This window comes from Nyctibius grandis, chromosome 2, assembly GCF_013368605.1.
Source record: "Nyctibius grandis isolate bNycGra1 chromosome 2, bNycGra1.pri, whole genome shotgun sequence".
NCBI classification, from domain to species: Eukaryota; Metazoa; Chordata; class Aves; order Nyctibiiformes; family Nyctibiidae; genus Nyctibius; species Nyctibius grandis.
Genome location: NC_090659.1, coordinates 21,792,085 through 21,811,507, shown reverse-complemented (window position 1 = coordinate 21,811,507; position 19,423 = coordinate 21,792,085). Strand labels below are relative to the sequence as shown.

General features: G+C 35.2%; 1 protein-coding gene across 4 annotated transcripts in view; it reads left to right on the top strand.

The window, feature by feature from the left end:
• Positions 1 to 19,423, top strand: part of HLCS (holocarboxylase synthetase) — a 127,293-nt gene that overhangs the window by 25,075 nt on the left and 82,795 nt on the right. For all 4 annotated transcript variants that reach the window (XM_068425299.1, XM_068425298.1, XM_068425301.1 and 1 more), the window contains one exon: positions 18,059 to 18,330. In XM_068425299.1, the coding sequence (XP_068281400.1) occupies positions 18,059 to 18,330 (272 nt within the window). The remainder of the gene's footprint in view (positions 1 to 18,058; positions 18,331 to 19,423) is intronic.

The following is a 19,423-nucleotide window of genomic DNA, read 5'->3' as shown; positions in this document are numbered from 1 at the left end:
CACAGGAATTGATGGTATGTAGTGTCAAAATACGGTAAAACATTTTCAGTTAAGAAATCTTGATGGGAGATGAAGGGGACTCCAAATGTGGAGCCAAGTACTTCCAGGTGGTTGCTAAAGCTTCCTTTTGCTTTTCTGTTGCTTATCTTCAGGGAATATTTACCATATATTTGGGGGAGGGGGAAAGAGAAATCTGGCAAACATTCCTTTTGTTTTACAGTTTTCTAGTTAAAAACGTGTTTTCCTTCTTGCATGATAGCAGCAAGCATGCTGTTTATGTTAAACAACCATGACTTACATTTGTAGGCACATAATAAGGAATAGCATACTTATGTTGCATTATGGTTTGTAAACAACTTTTTGACTATGTATTGATTCAATAAATGTTCTTGCATTTTCCAAGTGATCATCAAAAAGCTTTGAGGAATGAAAGAAAATACCTTGTTTATAGCAATCTCCATATAAAGGGTCTTTATGCTACTGTGAGAACTAAAAGTTAATGCCTTTTGTACTGAGTAGCGTTTAATCTTATTGTAGAGCTAGCTCTGATATGAAATTATTATGTGCTGGCATATGACCAAAGTGCAACTCACTGAAGTGTATTCTATCATGTTTCAAGGCTTGCTTCAAGTCAGTGTGCATGATACTTCACAACCACTTTCTTCAGTAGGTATGTTCTTTCTGTACTGTAGAGAATGGAAAATGTTATTATCCTTTCAGAATTGCTTATGTAATATATATTTAAAACATTTGTGAGCTTGATGTTCATGTCTTCTGCTAACTTCTCACTCCTGAAATGCCAGAGAACAGCATTAGGGTTGAGTACCCTTTCTTGAGTATAGGTCACCCAGCAGAGAACGTTGCTAGCCAGTGTGTGAAGCTGAGTTTTCTTAGTTTCTTGGAGTTTGTAATAGGAATCTAAATTTAAAAAGTAAAATCCACAGTGGCAGACTAATCCAAATTCATGTTGGCTCTGTGTCTAACACAAGCACACATTCAGTCTTAATGTGAAGGCTGTAATTAAAGTGACTGGTCTTGGATATAGTTTCAGCACTCAAAAGTTGTAACCGATAAACCTTTTTGAGTCAGGGTTCATGGTACTGCCTTTGAGCAGATGGGTGATTTTAGATAGCAAGAATCCATAACTTGTGACAAACGCTCTGGAGATCCGTGGCAATTTGGCATCGGTTCGTTTACTATGACCTCACTGGTAAAGATCGGACAAAAGTGAAGTATTTCCAAACATAAAAAACTTCAGATTCTCTGACTGTCAGTGGGGCCTGTGGCTAATTTATGTAAGGGAGACTGGGAAAATGAGAACAGGCTTGGCATCAGCTGGAGTCCTGTGAGATGCTATCATGTTACCATTGCTCAGAGATGACGATACATTTCCACAATGAGAATCATTATAATGGTTATCTAACAATTTAATTAGTGCTTCTTTTGTATCTTTACTTTTAAACAAATTATGGTTAGATGATACAAGATTATAAATTTTAATTAAAGGGAAAAGTTGAATAAAAATATATAAGCAAGAGGAAATAGAAGTGTCTCCTTATATTGCTCTTCAAAAAAGATAAAACTGCAAACTTTAGCTTTTTTTCAAACAGTGCGTTTACCACATTGAGGTCTTCTGAATGTATTTCTTTGACTCTTAACAATTCTTTGGCAATTCAATTACACAATAATGTTATAAAAAAAAAACTGTCCCCAACACAAAGCTTATTATTTAAGTTTATCAAGCTGAATTTATTCTGGAAAATGAAAATGTGAGTTTAATTAGAGTTATAATTGATTTAAAAGACATTCCAGTATTCTTAGAGTTTGTTGTCGAAGAAGACGAAGACTGCAAAAAAAATTTTCGAGGATGACTTGTGTCAGTGGTTGATAGGGAAGGGCCAGACTTAGAGATTCTGTTGTATTTGTCATTTGACAGTTCATTTTAAGAAATGATTTGGGGTTTCTGACATGTTGAGGAAATCCTGAAATTCCAGGTGCAGTGGGAATGGAATTTGGCATGTGACTATCTGGCTGACATTATGCAGTTCTTACAGTAAAAAGCTGATTAAAGCACAGCTGTTAGCTTAAATCAGAAAGTTTGCTGTAGTTTCTACTACAACTTTTATGTGAAAGCTTTTTTTATTTGGGTTTTAGTTGGTCTTCACAACAAGTGGAATGTGTTCCAGTTTAGTAAATCACTGTACTCAGTTACTTGGCAATTGTAGTGGTGACATTAATTACAGAGGATTTATATGAATATTGAAGCAAGGTTTTATCAGAAGAAAAAAAATCAGAATAAATCTTGTAATTTTAAGAATTTCATCTGGTCACTGTTTTGTCTGTACCAGCTCTTTCTTGTGCAAACACTAGAGGATCTGCAATGGTGATGAAGTTCTGTACTTAAGTATGGCTCTATGTCTGTATATAGGTATGGCTCTATGTCTATATAAGTCTGTGTGTATGTGCATATGTGTGTTAATATGTATATTTTTTAAAAAGTCTGTATACAATCTTATTAGCCATATTGGCAACCTCAAGTTTCAGAAATTAAGTCAAGTCTTCTTTCTTTATCCCTTACTTAATAAATGCATGATATAGTAGAAATTATGAAAGTGACACAGGCCTGGAGAAGGCGACTGGTCCTGGAGAAGAACTCCAGCCCTGAGAAAAGTTGAGATCGAGTTATTCGTCTGGTGTGTAAATTGGAGCATGCTCCTTAAAACATGAGGAAAAAAAGAGAGAAAAACCTCAGGAGGAAGAGCTAGTGGATCTGGTTTGATACCAGATGAAAGAGAAGACAGACACTGTGTGGGAGGAGGAGAGAGAGGAATGGGGTAACAGCTGAAAAGGCAGAGGTAAGAAGCAAGACTTGACCATATAGAAGACAACTTGTTTTACTGCATTTTCTAGCACTCCCGACAGCTGCTAGTTATTATAAGGCATATCTAAAAATTTTAGCTATAAAATCTGTGCTACTTTGGACTGATCATTTCACTAGGATGTAAGATACGGGACATTTGATTTTTTACAGCTTGCTTTATTGAGAATCACTTTCCATATCTAGTGTGTGTGGTTTCTCAAGTGTGTACTGAATTGTACTGTTGAACTTATTTAAGAAATATTTTAAGTACTACTTCAGAAAACATTTCAAAATATCCTTCTTAATTTGTAAAAACTGAATAAATGTATAATTAAAATAATTGTTAAAGCCACGCCTTGGCAGCTTCAGTATTGAGGAGATTAGTACAGTCTGTCCCTACTTGTTTTAAGATGGATAACAATCCCTACTGCAGTTTAAGAGTAGTACTGGCCATAATAAACTTACAAATTTTGTACATGGTGTCAACTGAGATTTGAAGACAGAATAATAGATCATTTGATAACTTAAATCCTTAGAAGTGAGTACACAGACTGCTGAGTCTCAAAACGTTCTTCAGACAAAAAACCGGCATCTAGATTTTTGCTCAGCTTCTTGCCCTTCAATATAAACTTACTATAAAGTGAATACCGTGTTTTAAGAACTTCAGAGAGAGAACCTAAATAAAGATAAGGTGATTTTTATTTGCTAAGATCTAAATGTGAAGAGAGATTATGGATATAATATGTATTACTGAATAGTATGCACGTTTCCTTTATTCTGTTATATCTTTTTTTGATGTTACACTTGCAACAATGTAATTGGTCATCATTTCTTTGTAACTTACCTTTCAACTGAAGTAGGTCATAACTTCAGTAGAAAAAGTTACATAGTTCTCATAATAGAAATTATTTGAAAGGAAGAGCAATATTCAGTTGGAGAGAGCATATCACCATCCCCTTCGCTTTAAAGAACTGTGCCTGGATTCTCTCTACCTGTTGTTTTAGGAATTGAAAAACATCTTAAGATCCTCTGAATTTTAAGATGGAGAGAACTATTTTGTTGGAGCATGTCTCAGCATTTCCATGTAGTCAAGATCAATAAAAATTAATTCCAGGAGGTATTTCTGAATTTCTTTTGCAAGATAAGGAAAAATAATTGTTTTTTGATGCATAATTGTCAAGATTTAAATAAAAAATTACATATGGTATGTTTGGACTTCAGAACTCATTACATGAAATAAGCAATTATCCATGCATTTTTCTGGTCTGGAAGATATACTTTTTTCTTTCCAAAACGGAATTGTTGTTAATACGATTAGTTCATGTGCCACAGCTACCTGACAGGATTAGCAGCTGCAGAGATAAAAGTTACCGAATTAGTTTTCCATTTTTTGACTGTAGTTTACATGTTGGTATGTTAATACAATATATTAGTGATGGAAAAGAAAACACAGTAGCTGAAAGCAGAACACTTATTCTTATTTTTTGCTTTCTATAGAGAGAGGGGCACTTTCCCAAAGTTACCATAAGCAGCATGAGCTGCAAATTACCATGAATATTTGAGCTGCTTGTTTGAATTCCTGAGGTTTTGTTAGAAATAGCCAAAAATATTTAAAGTTGTAATTTTGTCTTTAGAATACTTCTGTCATTATTTTAAATGAGAATAGTTGATATCAGGAATGTTTTGAACTGAGTTCAAAAGATTACTTGTCTTTCATGGGAGAATACTTCATTGGAGCTGTGAGGCATACGCTCTTTGGCTCACAAATCCTTGTGATGTGGATTGCTAGAAGAGGAGATGTTACCTTATGCTTGCTGTGTTCTCTCATGCATCTGCTGCTGGCCACTGTTGGAGAAAAGGTGCAGACTGAAAGGGGCATGTATATTGATATGTCTGCTGCTTTGTCCTTGTATTCATACTGTTTGAGCAGCAGCGACTTGTGACAAAAGCTACCCCTTTCTGCTAAGCGTTAGTTATGTTGTCATTTGAAAGAGAAGTTCATCAGCTCTTGCAATTACGGGAAGCTTTTCTTTCTACCTGTTTTAGCCATAGGCAGCAACTGAGAAGCAACAAAGTTTAATTTGGTATTTCAGTCAAATGGTAGGTATGAATAGCTAGCAATGATAAGGATATGCTTTTGTTATCTCTGCAGCGACCATTTCCTTTTGGAGGTGGGAGTGGACTTCAGTCTTCCCTAAATATTTTCAAGCTTTTTTCCATCCTACATGACCCATTCTGTCTAGTGATGGTCTCCAATTAATTAGCAGTCCAGGAATAGCAAATTAGACATTTTTGAACTGCAATAAACCTTACTACAATTATTGCTATCGTTATTGCTCCATACAAAACAATTCTCCATCTGTTCAAGTATGTCTCTTCCTCTTAGAAGCATATGATAACTTGCTGGTAGAATGTTACTTTTGCGGTCACTGTCATGTTCCTGATTTTATGTAATAACACTAGCTTGACAAACTGAAAGTACACATAAAACTTTAAACTCAAAATTAAATAATAATTGCTTTGCTCTTGGTCTCCTGTTTCCCGAGCTATTACGTTCAAGAAACAGAGACCCAAATTGTCCTTATTTAACCAAGGATAAATTAATCACTAGGTGTCACAGACTGAGTATACAGACTTTGTCTGTAGCTTGAGTTCATTAGTTTGTGTGGAACTATTCTGGATATGCATTTTAAACTCTTTTTTTGCATTCTCATACTGATTGAAGTAATCCCTGAAACTCTTTCCCTCGAGACGATTTATTTTTAGAAGTTAACCCTCTGGTTTTGGACTACTAATTGAGAGACTTCAACAAAGGTGGTTCATATTTAATCACTTAAAAATTCATCTTTAGAGTGGATATGTGTAGAGCTGGTTTTCAGTCTTTCAAAGTTTTTGCTTCATTCTGGCCAGGTGCTTGACTTTAGAAGTGTAGTCTGGGTAGGATGTTGTAATCTTAGTCCTCATTTCCATAAGACTCTCTCACCCAGACCTTGGCTATTTTTCTTTTTAGTATTGCAACAGGGTTCAAAAGTTTCAATTCTACTGGTTTCTGTGGTCAGTCAGGAGCTAGGAAATGCACAATACAGCCATATGCCTTGGGAGCCGGAATCCCCTTTCACTCACTGGCTGCTGAGCTGGAATGAAAAATTACATTAAGCTTTACTGTTACTCCACTTTAAAGCTTTTATACCTTTGAAGTATAAGTCAGAAGTTTGAGTCTTGCACTACAGTCACTAGCCTTTGCAGTAGATTATGTTAGTACCCATATGCAGCAAGCATTTACTGTTTACATAGTTTCCAAGAAGTTTTTCCATAAGGTTCCAGACCACTGCCCCCCAAGACATTTCCTTACCTGGATTAATACAAAATTTTAATTGGAAAAGTCTAAAAAATGAAGCCATCTTATTTTCTGTTGTGCTATTCAGTTGAGCCTTAAAACCATGCAAGAGCATGTTTCCGAGCACTGTGGTTAGATTTTATTAAATGAGGTTTATTTGGGATACTTTCTACATTGCGTTACCATTTGCATAATGAATATTGCAAAATTTTGTTTGACAGATTGAGTCTTCCCTCAACTCTTTTAACAGTAATAGAGCATAAATATCCCTAAGCACAGAAACAGGTGGTTGTCCTCAGAGACAAGTCAAGGGAATCCAAAGTCCTTCAGAATGAAGAATGTGCCATTGTCAAAAATGCTCCTGACTGCCTGTATTTGCTTCTGTTGAGCACTTTTCATACACGGCCTCGGTCTTGAGTCTGTTCTTGTTTGCTTCTTTGAGTGCCTTGTTTCCCAAAGTCACTCCTAAAACCTTGAATTCCAGTCATGAGCTTTGAGTTCTGCTCTGTTGTCTGAAATACTGTAAGTTCTGTATGCCAAATGTGGTCTTTTGGAGTAGAAGCTAGTGGTGTATATGACTTGACTAAAGTGAACTCCGTCCTGGACTAGCTAAAGGGTTTGTCTAGATAAACGTTCGGCTTTCTCCCTGGGAGGGTTAAGTATGTTGTATGTCCACCTTTAAAGGACAAATGAAATTTGTTTTTTTTTTTTCCCATTTATCTCTGACAATAGCAGGAATGCTTTCAGGTGACTGCTCTTTAAGGAGTTGACTCTGAAGTTAATTCTTGAAGCTGCCGGTGTATCAGGACTGTTATAGCTACGGGAAGATGTAGTATATGATTTGCTTACTATCTTCGTCTTTTTCTGCTGAGGACAAATTCTTACCTGTTTTGTTCTGATCAAGGTTTCAATCCCAGCAGAAGAAAGTAAGTGTTAAATCTGAAAGGGCTGAAAAAGGGAGAGAAGAGTTACAATGTGTTGGAAAACATGCAGCTAGGATAACTGTAAATGTAGTTTATATCATTCACTCTTACAACTTTGCATTATAGTACATGGGTGTGAATACTGGGGTTTTTTTCCCCATGTTTCATAAGAAAAAATCATTAATTTGAAATAAACTGAATATTATTGAGGCTTCTTTCAGAGTTCTCAATACCTAAATTTTACATCGCTGTATATGTATGTGATGTATTTTCGAAGCATGCTTAACTTTTTTTGATAGACTCCACTAAATAAAAAGCATTGGTTTACTTTTGTTTAATAAATAATCACATACTGTCATGCTAATGTTTTCTGAGGATCTTGGATTAGCAATGAGATCTTAGTTACAGTGAAAGCCAGTAGTTGTTACCTTAATACTGTTTTTTTATCTTCGAAGTAGGTATCCTATAAACAACATTCTAAGCATGTTCCTGACATTGTAGCATATAATTTCCAATAAATTCTTCCTTTCTAAGATGTTTCTTCTAGTATCTTTTTTTTTATTATTTATAAAATGTTATGTCAACATGAATAGGTTTTAGAAAGGATTAGAATATATGATACATGTTGAACATTAGCCATGCAACTTTAGGGACATAATTGTATTGTAATCTCTGAGTTGTGGTACATGCAAAAATGTGTTGTGGTTTCACCCTAATATTTCACAGACATTTCCTTAGCTCAAAAACCCCTACAGTGTGACAGAATTGAGAGTTCTTGCTCTGAAGAGACAAAAATGAGGTACAGCTGAAATCTTGTCGTTCAGGTTTAATGTGTGTTTGCAGTGCTAAGATGAGAATCTTTGGCTCCTGTTCTGCTATTTCATATTCATGAACACTAAATTCACTCACATTTTATGTATATAAACCTGTTGAAAGGCAAAACAAACCTGATGGAAAACCTTAAACTAAGAACTGTGTATTATCAGGGCTAAGAAAAAATATTTTCTTAGGTTTTATTTACTTAACTCATTCTACTACTAATTCCAAGATTTTCAACAAACAATTTTATCCTCAGTTTAAAAAAAAAAGTTTTGGTACCAAATAAAAATACTATTATGTGATAGCTGTTTAACAGAGCCAGTTTTACCCACTGAATATATTGCATCTAATTTATTGCCCTATTAGCTGAGAACAAAATTCTTCTGTATTTTTTTTCTAGTCAATACAGAATACTTTTGAGAGCAATTTAAAATAAATGTATACAGCGTTTATGGTTGGATTTATGTCTTAATTTATTCTTCTAAACATGTCTTTGGGTTGTGTTTTTTTTTTAAAAAAAACCCCACTTTATTAATATGCATAATGTTGAGATTTTAGTGCGTAAGTGGAATGTCTTTTCCCTTCTGCCTGGTTTCTTTATACTTATTTTTAGCACAGTTGCACATATGCTCAATTTACTGTGCACTTTTCTTCAAAAAATAACATTTTTGTTAGAAAGTAGGTGTCATGAAGAATTAAATGGTCAAGCTGTAATTTATCACGCCTTTTTCTGGTAGGATAAATCAACACCTACTAGTCCTCTGATTTATCAGCCCTTTCATTGCAGCACTCGTTTTTGTGAAGTGTTATGTAGTGATGTTATGTTCTTATTGATCCTTTACCCTCAAAGTCAGTTTTACAGTCTATTGCAGCAAACATATCCCAGTTACTGTGCTATGTCCTGATACCAGTTTACCTTGCATAGGTGGTCGTATACTGTTTAATTTCTGAGACTGAGGGCTACAAACTACTAGATGAGATTTCGTCCTGTAATTTTGAGTATCTTTTAGTTTAAACTTTATGATGGATGTTACTAAATTATACTAAATACGAGGGGGTTTTGATGCATGCATTCTTTGTACCTTTCTTTGTGTATGTGTGTGTATGTTCACGTGCTTAAATGTAGTTTTATGGTAACATGCAATTACAATTTTTTTAAAGTATGCTTGGCTTAAAATCTGGTTAAATTCAACCCTTTAGTGATTCTTGACAGAACTGGGAATTCTGGAAGAGGTTTTGACATCTGAATATGGGCTATTGCATTCAAAAGTTTTCAAATAAGGTTTGAAACAGACTTGGCAAGTGCTTGCGAAGGACTTAATACACATGCGTTTAGTATGTCATCTTTCTCTGCTACCTGCATCATAAAGCCTGCAATTTTTTTTTTTGATGAAACTGATACTCAGCCCAAACCTTTTTTTTCAACTTGCGTAACACGTTGATGGTGTGTTTGTAATGTGTTAGAGGACTACTCGTTTTGTTGTTCTTATATGTGAATATGGAGCTAACTCATTCGGTGTTAATAAGATATTTTTGAATATTTTTTAATACAACTCTATTTTTTTACCATAAAACACAGACTGAATTTTAAATAACTTCTGGTTTTATTAGAAACCTTGAACAGGTCTCAAAACCAGCACAAGCCACAGTAAATTAGTGCAATGCTATAAAATACTGCTTCAGCAAATTGAGTTTTTGTTTAAGTAGACTTTTGGCCTTTCGGAATGGAATATGGTTCTCTTTCATACGTAATATGCTTTTTTCATATGCATGGATGGCTTCAGGTTTTTTTAAAGATAGGCTTTCAGTTCTGGATGACGTTTAGCCTTTGACCCAGCCACTTTCTTATAATAAACAGTTTGTTGATGAGAGCAGCTGCTGGGAAGATTGCTTCCAGACTTGTTCTGTTGCAGCCAAGTAAGAAAAGTGAAAGCCAGGATGCACCTTACAGTGCTGCTCTGCTATCCTCCTCGTTCCCCCGCTCAGCTCTGGTTTGCGCTGAGCACAGGGCAGTGGGGCCTTCTGCAGCCAGCCTTGTCCTGCAGCTGCGGAGGCTGTTACACAGTCAGGGACCATAAATGGTAGTACTTTATCAAAATTGAGAAACCGAAACAAATGTGTTCTGCTTAGAGCAGTACGCATTCACTCTTTTTTTTTTTTATTGTTCCATCCTTTTAAGAATTCTTGATACTTTTTTGCATATAATAGTAAAGAAAAAATGTGATTGCCTCATTTCCTGTAGTTGTTTCGCATGACTGAACGATAGCATGTGCCTTCTAGCAACCTAATACCTAAGCGTAACACTGCTAAAAAGAACAGAGGGAGATACTGGTATAAAAAGCTTGACATGAAGGCCATTTTGCCTTTTCATTGCTAGGTGATTTCTTTTTATCTTGTTTTTAACCTTATTGATGGCATTCTTTTCTCTACAAAAGGTAACATCTGATATATTTTTCATTAATCGATGAATTCTGACCTGGGCCCTGCAGCCCTTTTTTAGAATGGACTGCTGCACATTGGATAGATTAATTTTCTGCCTACATACAGTGCTTTTTAAAGCTAAATTTAATTTTGGATTCAAATTTAGGCACAGATTTATGAGCAGTTGCTAGACATGTAGACTGGGAATGGGTTGAAATCTAAGATGCTTCATGTTCAAAGAAATGTAACTGCAATAAGGATAAGGATACCTTGCAACACTGTTAAAAATCTTTCCCTTTTTTGGACTAGGTATTCCACATATCAGTTGGACCCACTTCTACATGTGACTGTTTCTACTCCCTGTACTGCTGAGATGATGCACTGTGTAACTGTTTATGTAATGTGATACTTGTTTTTAAAAACACACTGAAGTGTGGAGTCAAAAATAAGGAACTTGGTCGCTGGAATGATCTTTCAGAAATGATTAGCTTTTTCTGCCTCTCTTGAGAAAGTATATTGCAGACTAAAGTAACTACCCAAACCACTAGAGACTCCTAAAAACCCAGTTGTTTGTGAATTTTAGAAGTTACCAAACCCTGCCATCTTTCGAAATGCCCTTCCATATTTTACACAATCAACTCATGTTTTGCACCATATCTGGATTTAGGAAATATAAAAAGATTATTAATAAACTGAAGCAGATTTCCTAGTTACGTAGTACCCTGAGAATGCATAGCAAATATCAGACAAGTAACTACAGAAGTTCATGAGAACATAAAATGAGAATGCACCTCGGTTGTACTACAATAAAATCTTTATGAAGTTCTTTGGGGGATGGGGAAAGGAGAGAGTGGAGAACTGGGGATTTCTCTCCTTCCTAAAACTTTTATACTATGAACACAGACTCATGAAAATAATGGCCCTCTGCCTGCTGAATAGAGTAAGATAGATGGCCAGGTTATCCCCTGATTTAGCCCTTCTAGAGGGGTGACCTCAGCTAAAATATGTCTTCCTACTAATAAAATATGCAAAACAAATGAAAATATTGTAAGTAATCTGAAGATAGATTAAAAGCAACCAGTGGGGCTGTGGAGGGAAACTATCTAGCTTGCTCAATTTTTAACTATTTCATTGAACAAGGACTGAACTTTGAAATTAATTATAAGCAGTTAATATTAAAAGTTTTATATATGCTTTCTGAAAAATAATTTGAGTACTTTATGTATTTCAAATCAGTTTTTGAATGTGTTGTAAATAGCCTTTGTGTTTTACAGTTCTGTTTATTCTTTTTGTTTCAGTTGTTACAAAATCCGTCTTCAAGCTTACGCTTACTAAAGTCTAAAAGGGCAACTATTCAGGACTCCAGCCATTGATGTGTAGTTTGATAATGTTACTATATATTAATGACATCTGAGCAGTACTGAAATAATGATTATGACTGTCTAATGAATCTGATAGTCTGGTTAGAGACACTGGCTTTGACACACAAACACAAATAATACATCTGCTATCTACGGCTTTACTAAGTCCTGCTGCACTAGTAGATGACCACTACAACTTAATTGCCAGTATTGTTTTACTTGGGAGGGAAGTGCAACCTTTCTCCCACCTTTGTGTTTCTGTGGAAGAGGTTACAGCAGACCTGTTCTTCATCCTCTTCCAGTTCCTCTGTCAAGGCTGTGATCGCCAAGAGATTATCTTCTTTCCTCATCTGATCTGTCAAGTTTTGGGGGTTTTTTTCCTCCTTTCTTCAGTCTTTTCCTAAGAGAAAGATATTGTACTGGGTTTCACCCCCTTGTCAAAGAAAGTAGTATCTTTTCATGAATCGTTGTGGTACCAACCTTACTATTTAGAAATTGTTTTACAAAGCCTCAGGAAAAGGTAATATATACATGCTAGGGTTTGAAAGCAATAAGAATAGTATACAACTTTGCATTTTTTCTGCATCTTCTATATGTTTACAGTAAGGTTTTTTGGTGCCATTTAATATTTATTTATTTTTAGCATTTTTCTATATTGACTGAGTATGAACATGTTTCTAAAATGGGGCTGTGGTTGTGTTATGAAACTGTCATCTGCTTCAGATCTCAAGGCATTATTACAGGAAATAAAAACACAGGCAGCATCAGAAAAGCATTTTGTGTGCCTCATTAGTCAGAAATGTCTGCCAAAACCTTGCCCTCTTGTGCTAATAGCTGACTTTTCCTGCTGCTGGCCTCCTAAGTCGCTAGCATTCAGGCTGGAGTTGCCACTGTAGATCTGTTTTTTGCTGGCGCCAGCCTACCGCTCTCTACCACGTTGGACTTCAGTTTGTTTCTGTTGGATTCAAGAGATGCTATGGAAGCTCTCCAGTGGCTAATTTAACACCTTTAAACTTGTAGCGCTGTTGAGCAAAGCTGTGTAATACAAGGAGGATATATTTTTTGTGTATATGTATATGCGTGTATGTATTTTTATATTCTAAAGTTGAAATCAGATTCCAAATACTGTGCACTCTTTTATTAAAATGTGTGCTTTTCCAGCAGTGCTATTATAGAATTCATATGAAATACATACATTTAAGATCATACCTGAACCAAATAATACTCATTTATTTTAACAGCCAATTCAGAAAAAAAAATACAGGTTAGCCATATTGAAGGTGTGATGTCTATAAATGTGGTTATGTTCCAAACGGGCTATTCATGTGCTCCTCTAAAAGATTGCTACTTTATGCCTGTGTAATCTTGACTTGTTTGCAGTTAATAAACATATAAGTGTATGCGATTTAATCAGTACATTAACTGATAATATATGAATTAATACATCAACTGCAAACTTTTTTCAAGTACAGTGAAGCATAAATAGAAGTAGTTCATTGGAAATTATTGCATTTTATGCAAAGAAAGGAGAAAAATTGTTAAATTGTATTCTAGCTATGTATCAAGAAAGTGAATACTTGGCCTCACTCAACAAACAACAGCTAAAATAGAGTATTATATTATAGTCACAATATTGAGCCATCGCTTAGAGCATCGGTAGTTAAAATTGTCACATTTTTCCTCCTAAGAAAGGAGAGAGCTGACTGATGTATATTGTTTGTTTTACGGCATTATATTTTTAGCTTTCCTTTAGTTTTGCCTCCATGTTTTTAATAGAAACCAAATGAATTTAGGCTGTGACTGAATTTTGTCTTAACAAAGAATTCCTTTGTACAGAGTTTAAGATCTATCATCACAGAGTTTGGTAGGAAAGAGCAGCTCACAAATATGCCCAGTGAGAGAGATACTTGCATGTATCTGTGTGTATATGAATATACATATAAAAATAAGAAAATACATCAAAACTATATATATAAAAATAGAATGTAAGAATAAAGTCTTGGTTTTGGGATTATTTTGAAGCATTATAACTGAACATTTATGTGCTTTGTGTGTAAGTCTCATTGGTTGATAGAGCCCAGGTGCAAATAAAATCTTCTCAATCAGGAGCTGTAATTTTCTGCTATTTTATACTACAGCCGAGAAGGGTCCATATGCAGCTGTTTTTTGTCTCTTATGTATCCCTGTTTTCTCCTTTTGGTCCATCTCAACCATAAGTAAGCTTTAGGAAAAAGTGAAACTAATGATTATGAAAAGAAAAAGAATTTTAAACAGCAAAAGGAAATTTCTGTAACATAGCTGTTTCTTCACACACCTGGCCAAACTTAAAATCGTAGAAAGCAGATGTTAAATCATAAACAAAGTACAGCTTTTACTGTTCCTTCTTTACATTACAAGTACCATTTAAACTTTAGTTCAACAGCTTGTGATGTCAGACCTCCAGTCCTTCATACAGTGATCTCTAATAAACCTTTGTGCTGGTCAGTGGAGGAGCTGAGGGTATGTAGTATGCAGTAGTTTAATTCTCTGTTTCTATGAATTCTGTGAATTAACATCGACTGTATCTCCCTACTTACTCAGAACAACTTTTCATTTAGTGACACTTTCAGTCTGACAATCAAAATTCTGCTGGTTGATCTCTTTGTCCTTGCGTACCAGATCAGTGAGGCTGTCACTGCTTTGAAATTTCATATCTCCATGCTTCTGTCTAGGGGGATTTAAGTTGTGCTTTGGAGTGCTGGGGGAGAATTTGTTAGTGAGAAGTGGTGCATAGGTCCTGTTGGTATAGTGCTTTTTTGCTTTTGGTAGTTGTTTTTTACAATGCATTGAAAGTATATTGTGTTTTTACCATTTAAAGTATGGGTAGAAAAATTTTCTCATTATAAATATTAAATTTGTTGTTGATTATTTTAACTGTGAAAAGCTGATTAGCTCTCTTGTCACCAGGTTGTTTGGTTGATGTGTCAAATTCTATTCTTTCTTTAAGAAAGAAGGCAATACCTTTGCTTTATAGAACGTGCATATAAAATGTGATTTGAAAAATGAACAGTTTCATAGGAAATTAAATTTGGCTTGACTTCAGTTCTCCTATCCAAAACTGATGCAGTAATGATGAGTAACAATTTCAGAATACATTTGTGCCACCTTAAAACAAGTGTAGTTGTTATAGTTACAAAGTATGTTACTGATAATATGCATAATACTGATTTTAGTATGATCATATATGTAAGTAGCTGCAGGTATTGTTTTCGGTGCCTGAATATGTAACACCTACAGCTTTTTTGATTGAGTACTCATTTAAAGTTTGTACCCTGCGTGTTTTAGGATTTCGATAATGGTCAGGGTAAGCAGCGGCCAGGAGTTTGGGTATTCCCTTACCTTGCGTTGGGTGCCTTGCTTGACACACCTGCTCTGGTCCCAGAGGTGTGGAAGGCCAGACCATTCCGAACCAACTCCACATTTAAATGGCCACCAGAGGTTGCTGCAGAACGGCAGACACAGGCCGATCAGTTTTGAATTCAAGGTTGAATCCTGGACTTAGCAACAAATCGCACAGTTCAGGTTCTGACGTGATTATATTGCTTTCGAATGGAGTTGAAGCAGAGGTTAACCCTGACTTCTTGTGTATGTTTATTTCATTATGCAAAAATGTACTTCTCTGTGTGCCAGTATAATTGTAGGGACCAAAAGGCACTGGTTCAGCATCCGTGTTTCTGTAACTTTGGGTGAAGGAGGTTCTTACAGTGAAAATTAATTTTTCTAGCATGTTTTTGGACAGCACTTGAAACTTTGCTTTGTTAAAAATGTAAAAACATATTTTTTAGGATTTTTTAAAAATAAATTGCTGTTCTTGATTATGTATTACTCATGTTTACATTTTTGATCAGGTCAATAAACGTGTACACTGTGGGAAAATTTAGCCTCATAGTTATACACATGTAACAATTCTTAAATGGTTCAGTATGCGTTAGAAACAAGAAAATTAAATCAAGAAGTAAACTTAAAATCTATGGGGGGAAAAAATCACCTGAAAGACTATACTCAAGAGGATAAATGTTAGGAATTCTGTGGCATATTTGTAATAATGTAACATCACACATAAATATATGATATTTCAGTCTTTTCAGAAAGTATGCTGTGGCAAAAGTCCACCAGACTTTCTGACGCATAGTATTGAGCACTTTTATTGTTTGTTTGGAATAGAATAATACTTTAAGCACCTTTATTTTTTAGCTTAATGTCTGTTTCTGTAAGCCCATAAACCTGTCCTTATGTGAGTTAAAATTATGATTTTGTGTCCAGGGCTTGTATGCTCAATTATGCTAAGTGAATTTCTGTGTTTGGAAAGCAATGGGAAAATGCACTTTCTGATTAAGCACAGTTTCTGTATACTCCCTCACAAGAATGAAAGCTATAGTTTTTCTAAATATCAGTTACAGCTAATAAGTTACACTGTGTGTGTGTGTGTAAACAAGTAGAATAGCGTGTAAAGAATTCAGCAGCAGTCTGTCAACGCTATGATTTTACACTAAGTGAAGATACAAGTGCTTCATGCAGATCAAGTCAAAGAAATGCTCATAAAACCTTTAATTGACACATCATCATTTATGATGCATATGCAAAAAAAAAAAAAAAAGAAGAAAATATTTTAAGTGTATTATATCCAAGAAGTTAGATGGAAAGAGTTCAGATGGAGCTTTAGAAAACCAAGAAATGAGAAGTAATTTCTCTGTAGCTGAAATTTAGCTACTGAGTCACTCTTAGATTGTCGCGGGGCTTAGAAGCTAGTGCCTGGTTGCATTTGGAAAGAGACTGTTCCTTTCTTTCTATTATACTCTGCTACTCGTACTACAGGGCTGTAAACCAGTAAGCCTGCTGACATTCAGCATACAAAGAACGTCACACAAGAAGCGGTGTCCGTGTGAAACTTGAGAATGTGTAGTTTCTGAGGATGGAAAATCTGTAGAAAGGTGTTAGGAACAGGACTGCTTTTCTCATTCCTTCTTAAGATATAACAATGGGATTTGGAAAATTGGAGTAATTCCTTGGATAGATAAGTATTTATAGGAAGTTTGCTCTTAATTGCAGTTGTGGGTTTTAAAGAGTTGAGCTGGAGCTCAGGGACATCTTGTTCAAGGGCAAGAGAGCTTAATCCTGTCTTCAGCACTCACATAGGAAACACTCGTATTCTGGATCCCAGATACGGCAGTAATGGGAAGGAGAGGCGTATATTTGGTTAGAAGTTTTTTATTTAAAAGTCAAATGTCTTCCTTTTAAAAATTTGAGGACAAGAATCACTAGTACATTATTTTCAGTAGAAGAGAATACACAATTTTTGTTGTTTGATATATCATATAAAAGACCACTTTGTTTCTAGAAGGAGAGCTCTTCGGAATCTAAGCTACACACTTAGCAAAAAGAAGTCCCAGCATCTGTGTTCGTGGGCTGTTAAATTACTGTTTCTAAAGACATGGCAAACCTTCCATATCAGATCTCTCAAAATAGAATTAGGTATCTCCAGAAAGAGTTCTATGAATGTGTAACAGTTGTTTCAGGGTATCACCAGGTGGGTAAGAATCGCAGTAATTCGTCTCTTTATTTCGCAATCAAAAAAGTGTATTTCTGAATAACCTAAAATAAAGGAGAGAAAAAGGTTTTGGTGTGTAGATATATAAAATTATATACATATGTACATGTATATTTCACATTTAAAATCTTTTGCATAGAAATGTGTACTATCTGTGCCATTGGCTGGGACAAGGACAACAGAGCATACATACAACTGCAGTTCATATACTGGTAGTAGAATTTTCTTATTTGTGTGCATTCTTGAGTTACGTGCTTCTCTTTTAGCTAGCTAATTAACAGGCACTTTTGTCTGTATTTAAGATAATAGTAGTGAAGCTTCCATTAGCTGAAGGTATGAGCCCTTTTAACAGGTATTCTGCTGAGAAATCAGTAAATGTTTTTCTTAACTGCTGCTTTATCCTTCAAACGGAGTCTTAGCAATGGACTAAAGGGTTTCCAGCAGAGAAACTTAGCATGTTGAAAAACCTGCATAATACATGCTTCAGTATCTAGGGGAACCACTACAAACCCTGTTACCGGGAACTGCAAAGGAGCATGGTTTCAAGTCTACAAAGAGAGTACCAAGTAGTCAGGCCAGGCTGGACTAGAACAAGCAGCAGAAGTTGATCTTTGAAGAGGAAATCTAGTTAATTTTCCTATTTTGAAGTAGATGATTGCTTCAATAAAAATGCTCTAGGAAGAATGTTTGTGTGCCTTCACATGTGGTGGTCTGTATTTCTATGCCTTACTTTATTTCCCTTGCCCACAGGAAATCCATCTTGCTTTTCTGAAATGGCTCAAGGGAAATGTAAATGCTGAAGGATTAAGAGCATCCAGCAAGGTGTCTCTTAAATTTGTTTCATCCTGTGAATCAAAAATGGAAGTAACTCCATCTCTCATGCCAGTCATCACTGAGATGGGAAGCTTCTCATCAGAACATTTCAGCCTGAAGACATATCAACAGAATCTTCAAACAAAGAAGCTTGGAAAGATTCTTCTTTTTACTGAAGTTACCACAACAACAATGAATCTTCTAGATGGGTAAGACAGTGATCTAGACCATACTGAATAAGCTTTCTGATCTGGAACTCACAATTATAGTTTATTATGATTTATTTATTGCCTACAAGCTAACCAAAGTAAATAAGAGCTGGTTATCTTCTAGACAGGACACAAAATAGAGATCTTTGTGTTCACAGAATATTAATTGATAATGTATAAAATACCTAGCCATTAAGGGTGGGAAAATCTGAGTGTGACAACTTTTTACTTGGCAGTGGAGTTTAATCATTATTCCTCTTTCAAAGCATGAACATCACCATAGGAAAGTTTAAGGTATTAAATATGCGTATTTAGGAGATTATATGCATTTTCCAGTACAGGTTATTTTCTAAGCTAGTTATTTGACACAAGCGATACCAAGTTGATTGTGGCCTTAATTTTAACATTACTGTTTTCTCTCATGCCTTTTACTGAATATTTCACTAAAATGCTCTTTAGTTGTTTGTTGGGTTTTTTTAAAAACATCGATTAGGCTTGTGCTAGACGTTCTTTCATTATCACATAGATGACCCTTGTGAATAAGTTGTGGGATACCTTTGAGAAGGTATTTCATTACAGTTTTGAATGGGATTAAGCGATATGAAAATCACAGTTACTAAATCTTAGGTTGGAGTCTATGTACAAAGACTATACTGTTATGTTTCATGAAACAGTCTGATGGAAAAAAACTGTCTTTGGGAAGTTGTTGTTCTTCAGGATTTTTTTATGTGTGTTTCTAACTTTTATTGACAGCTACTTTGGAGTATCAGTGTTAATTTATCTACAGAAATTGAAGGTGAATTTTACTGTTGAAAATAACCTCAGGAATTTTGTTTTGGATTTTTTTTTAATCAACATGAACAGTTAAATCATCTTTCATGTTACTGTAACTAATTAGTTAACCAGCAATAATAGCTTTAGTTCTCAGCTAGAGAGCCTAAATTGTGAGACCAATATAAGTTGTAGAATATGCCTTCTTGCAAGCAATAAAGATTATTTGTTTTAGAATATATGCACACAAAATCTGTGAATGAGGATGCATTACAACACTATTAATCAGTTTGTAGTCTTACAGTTGACTGATAGAATTTAC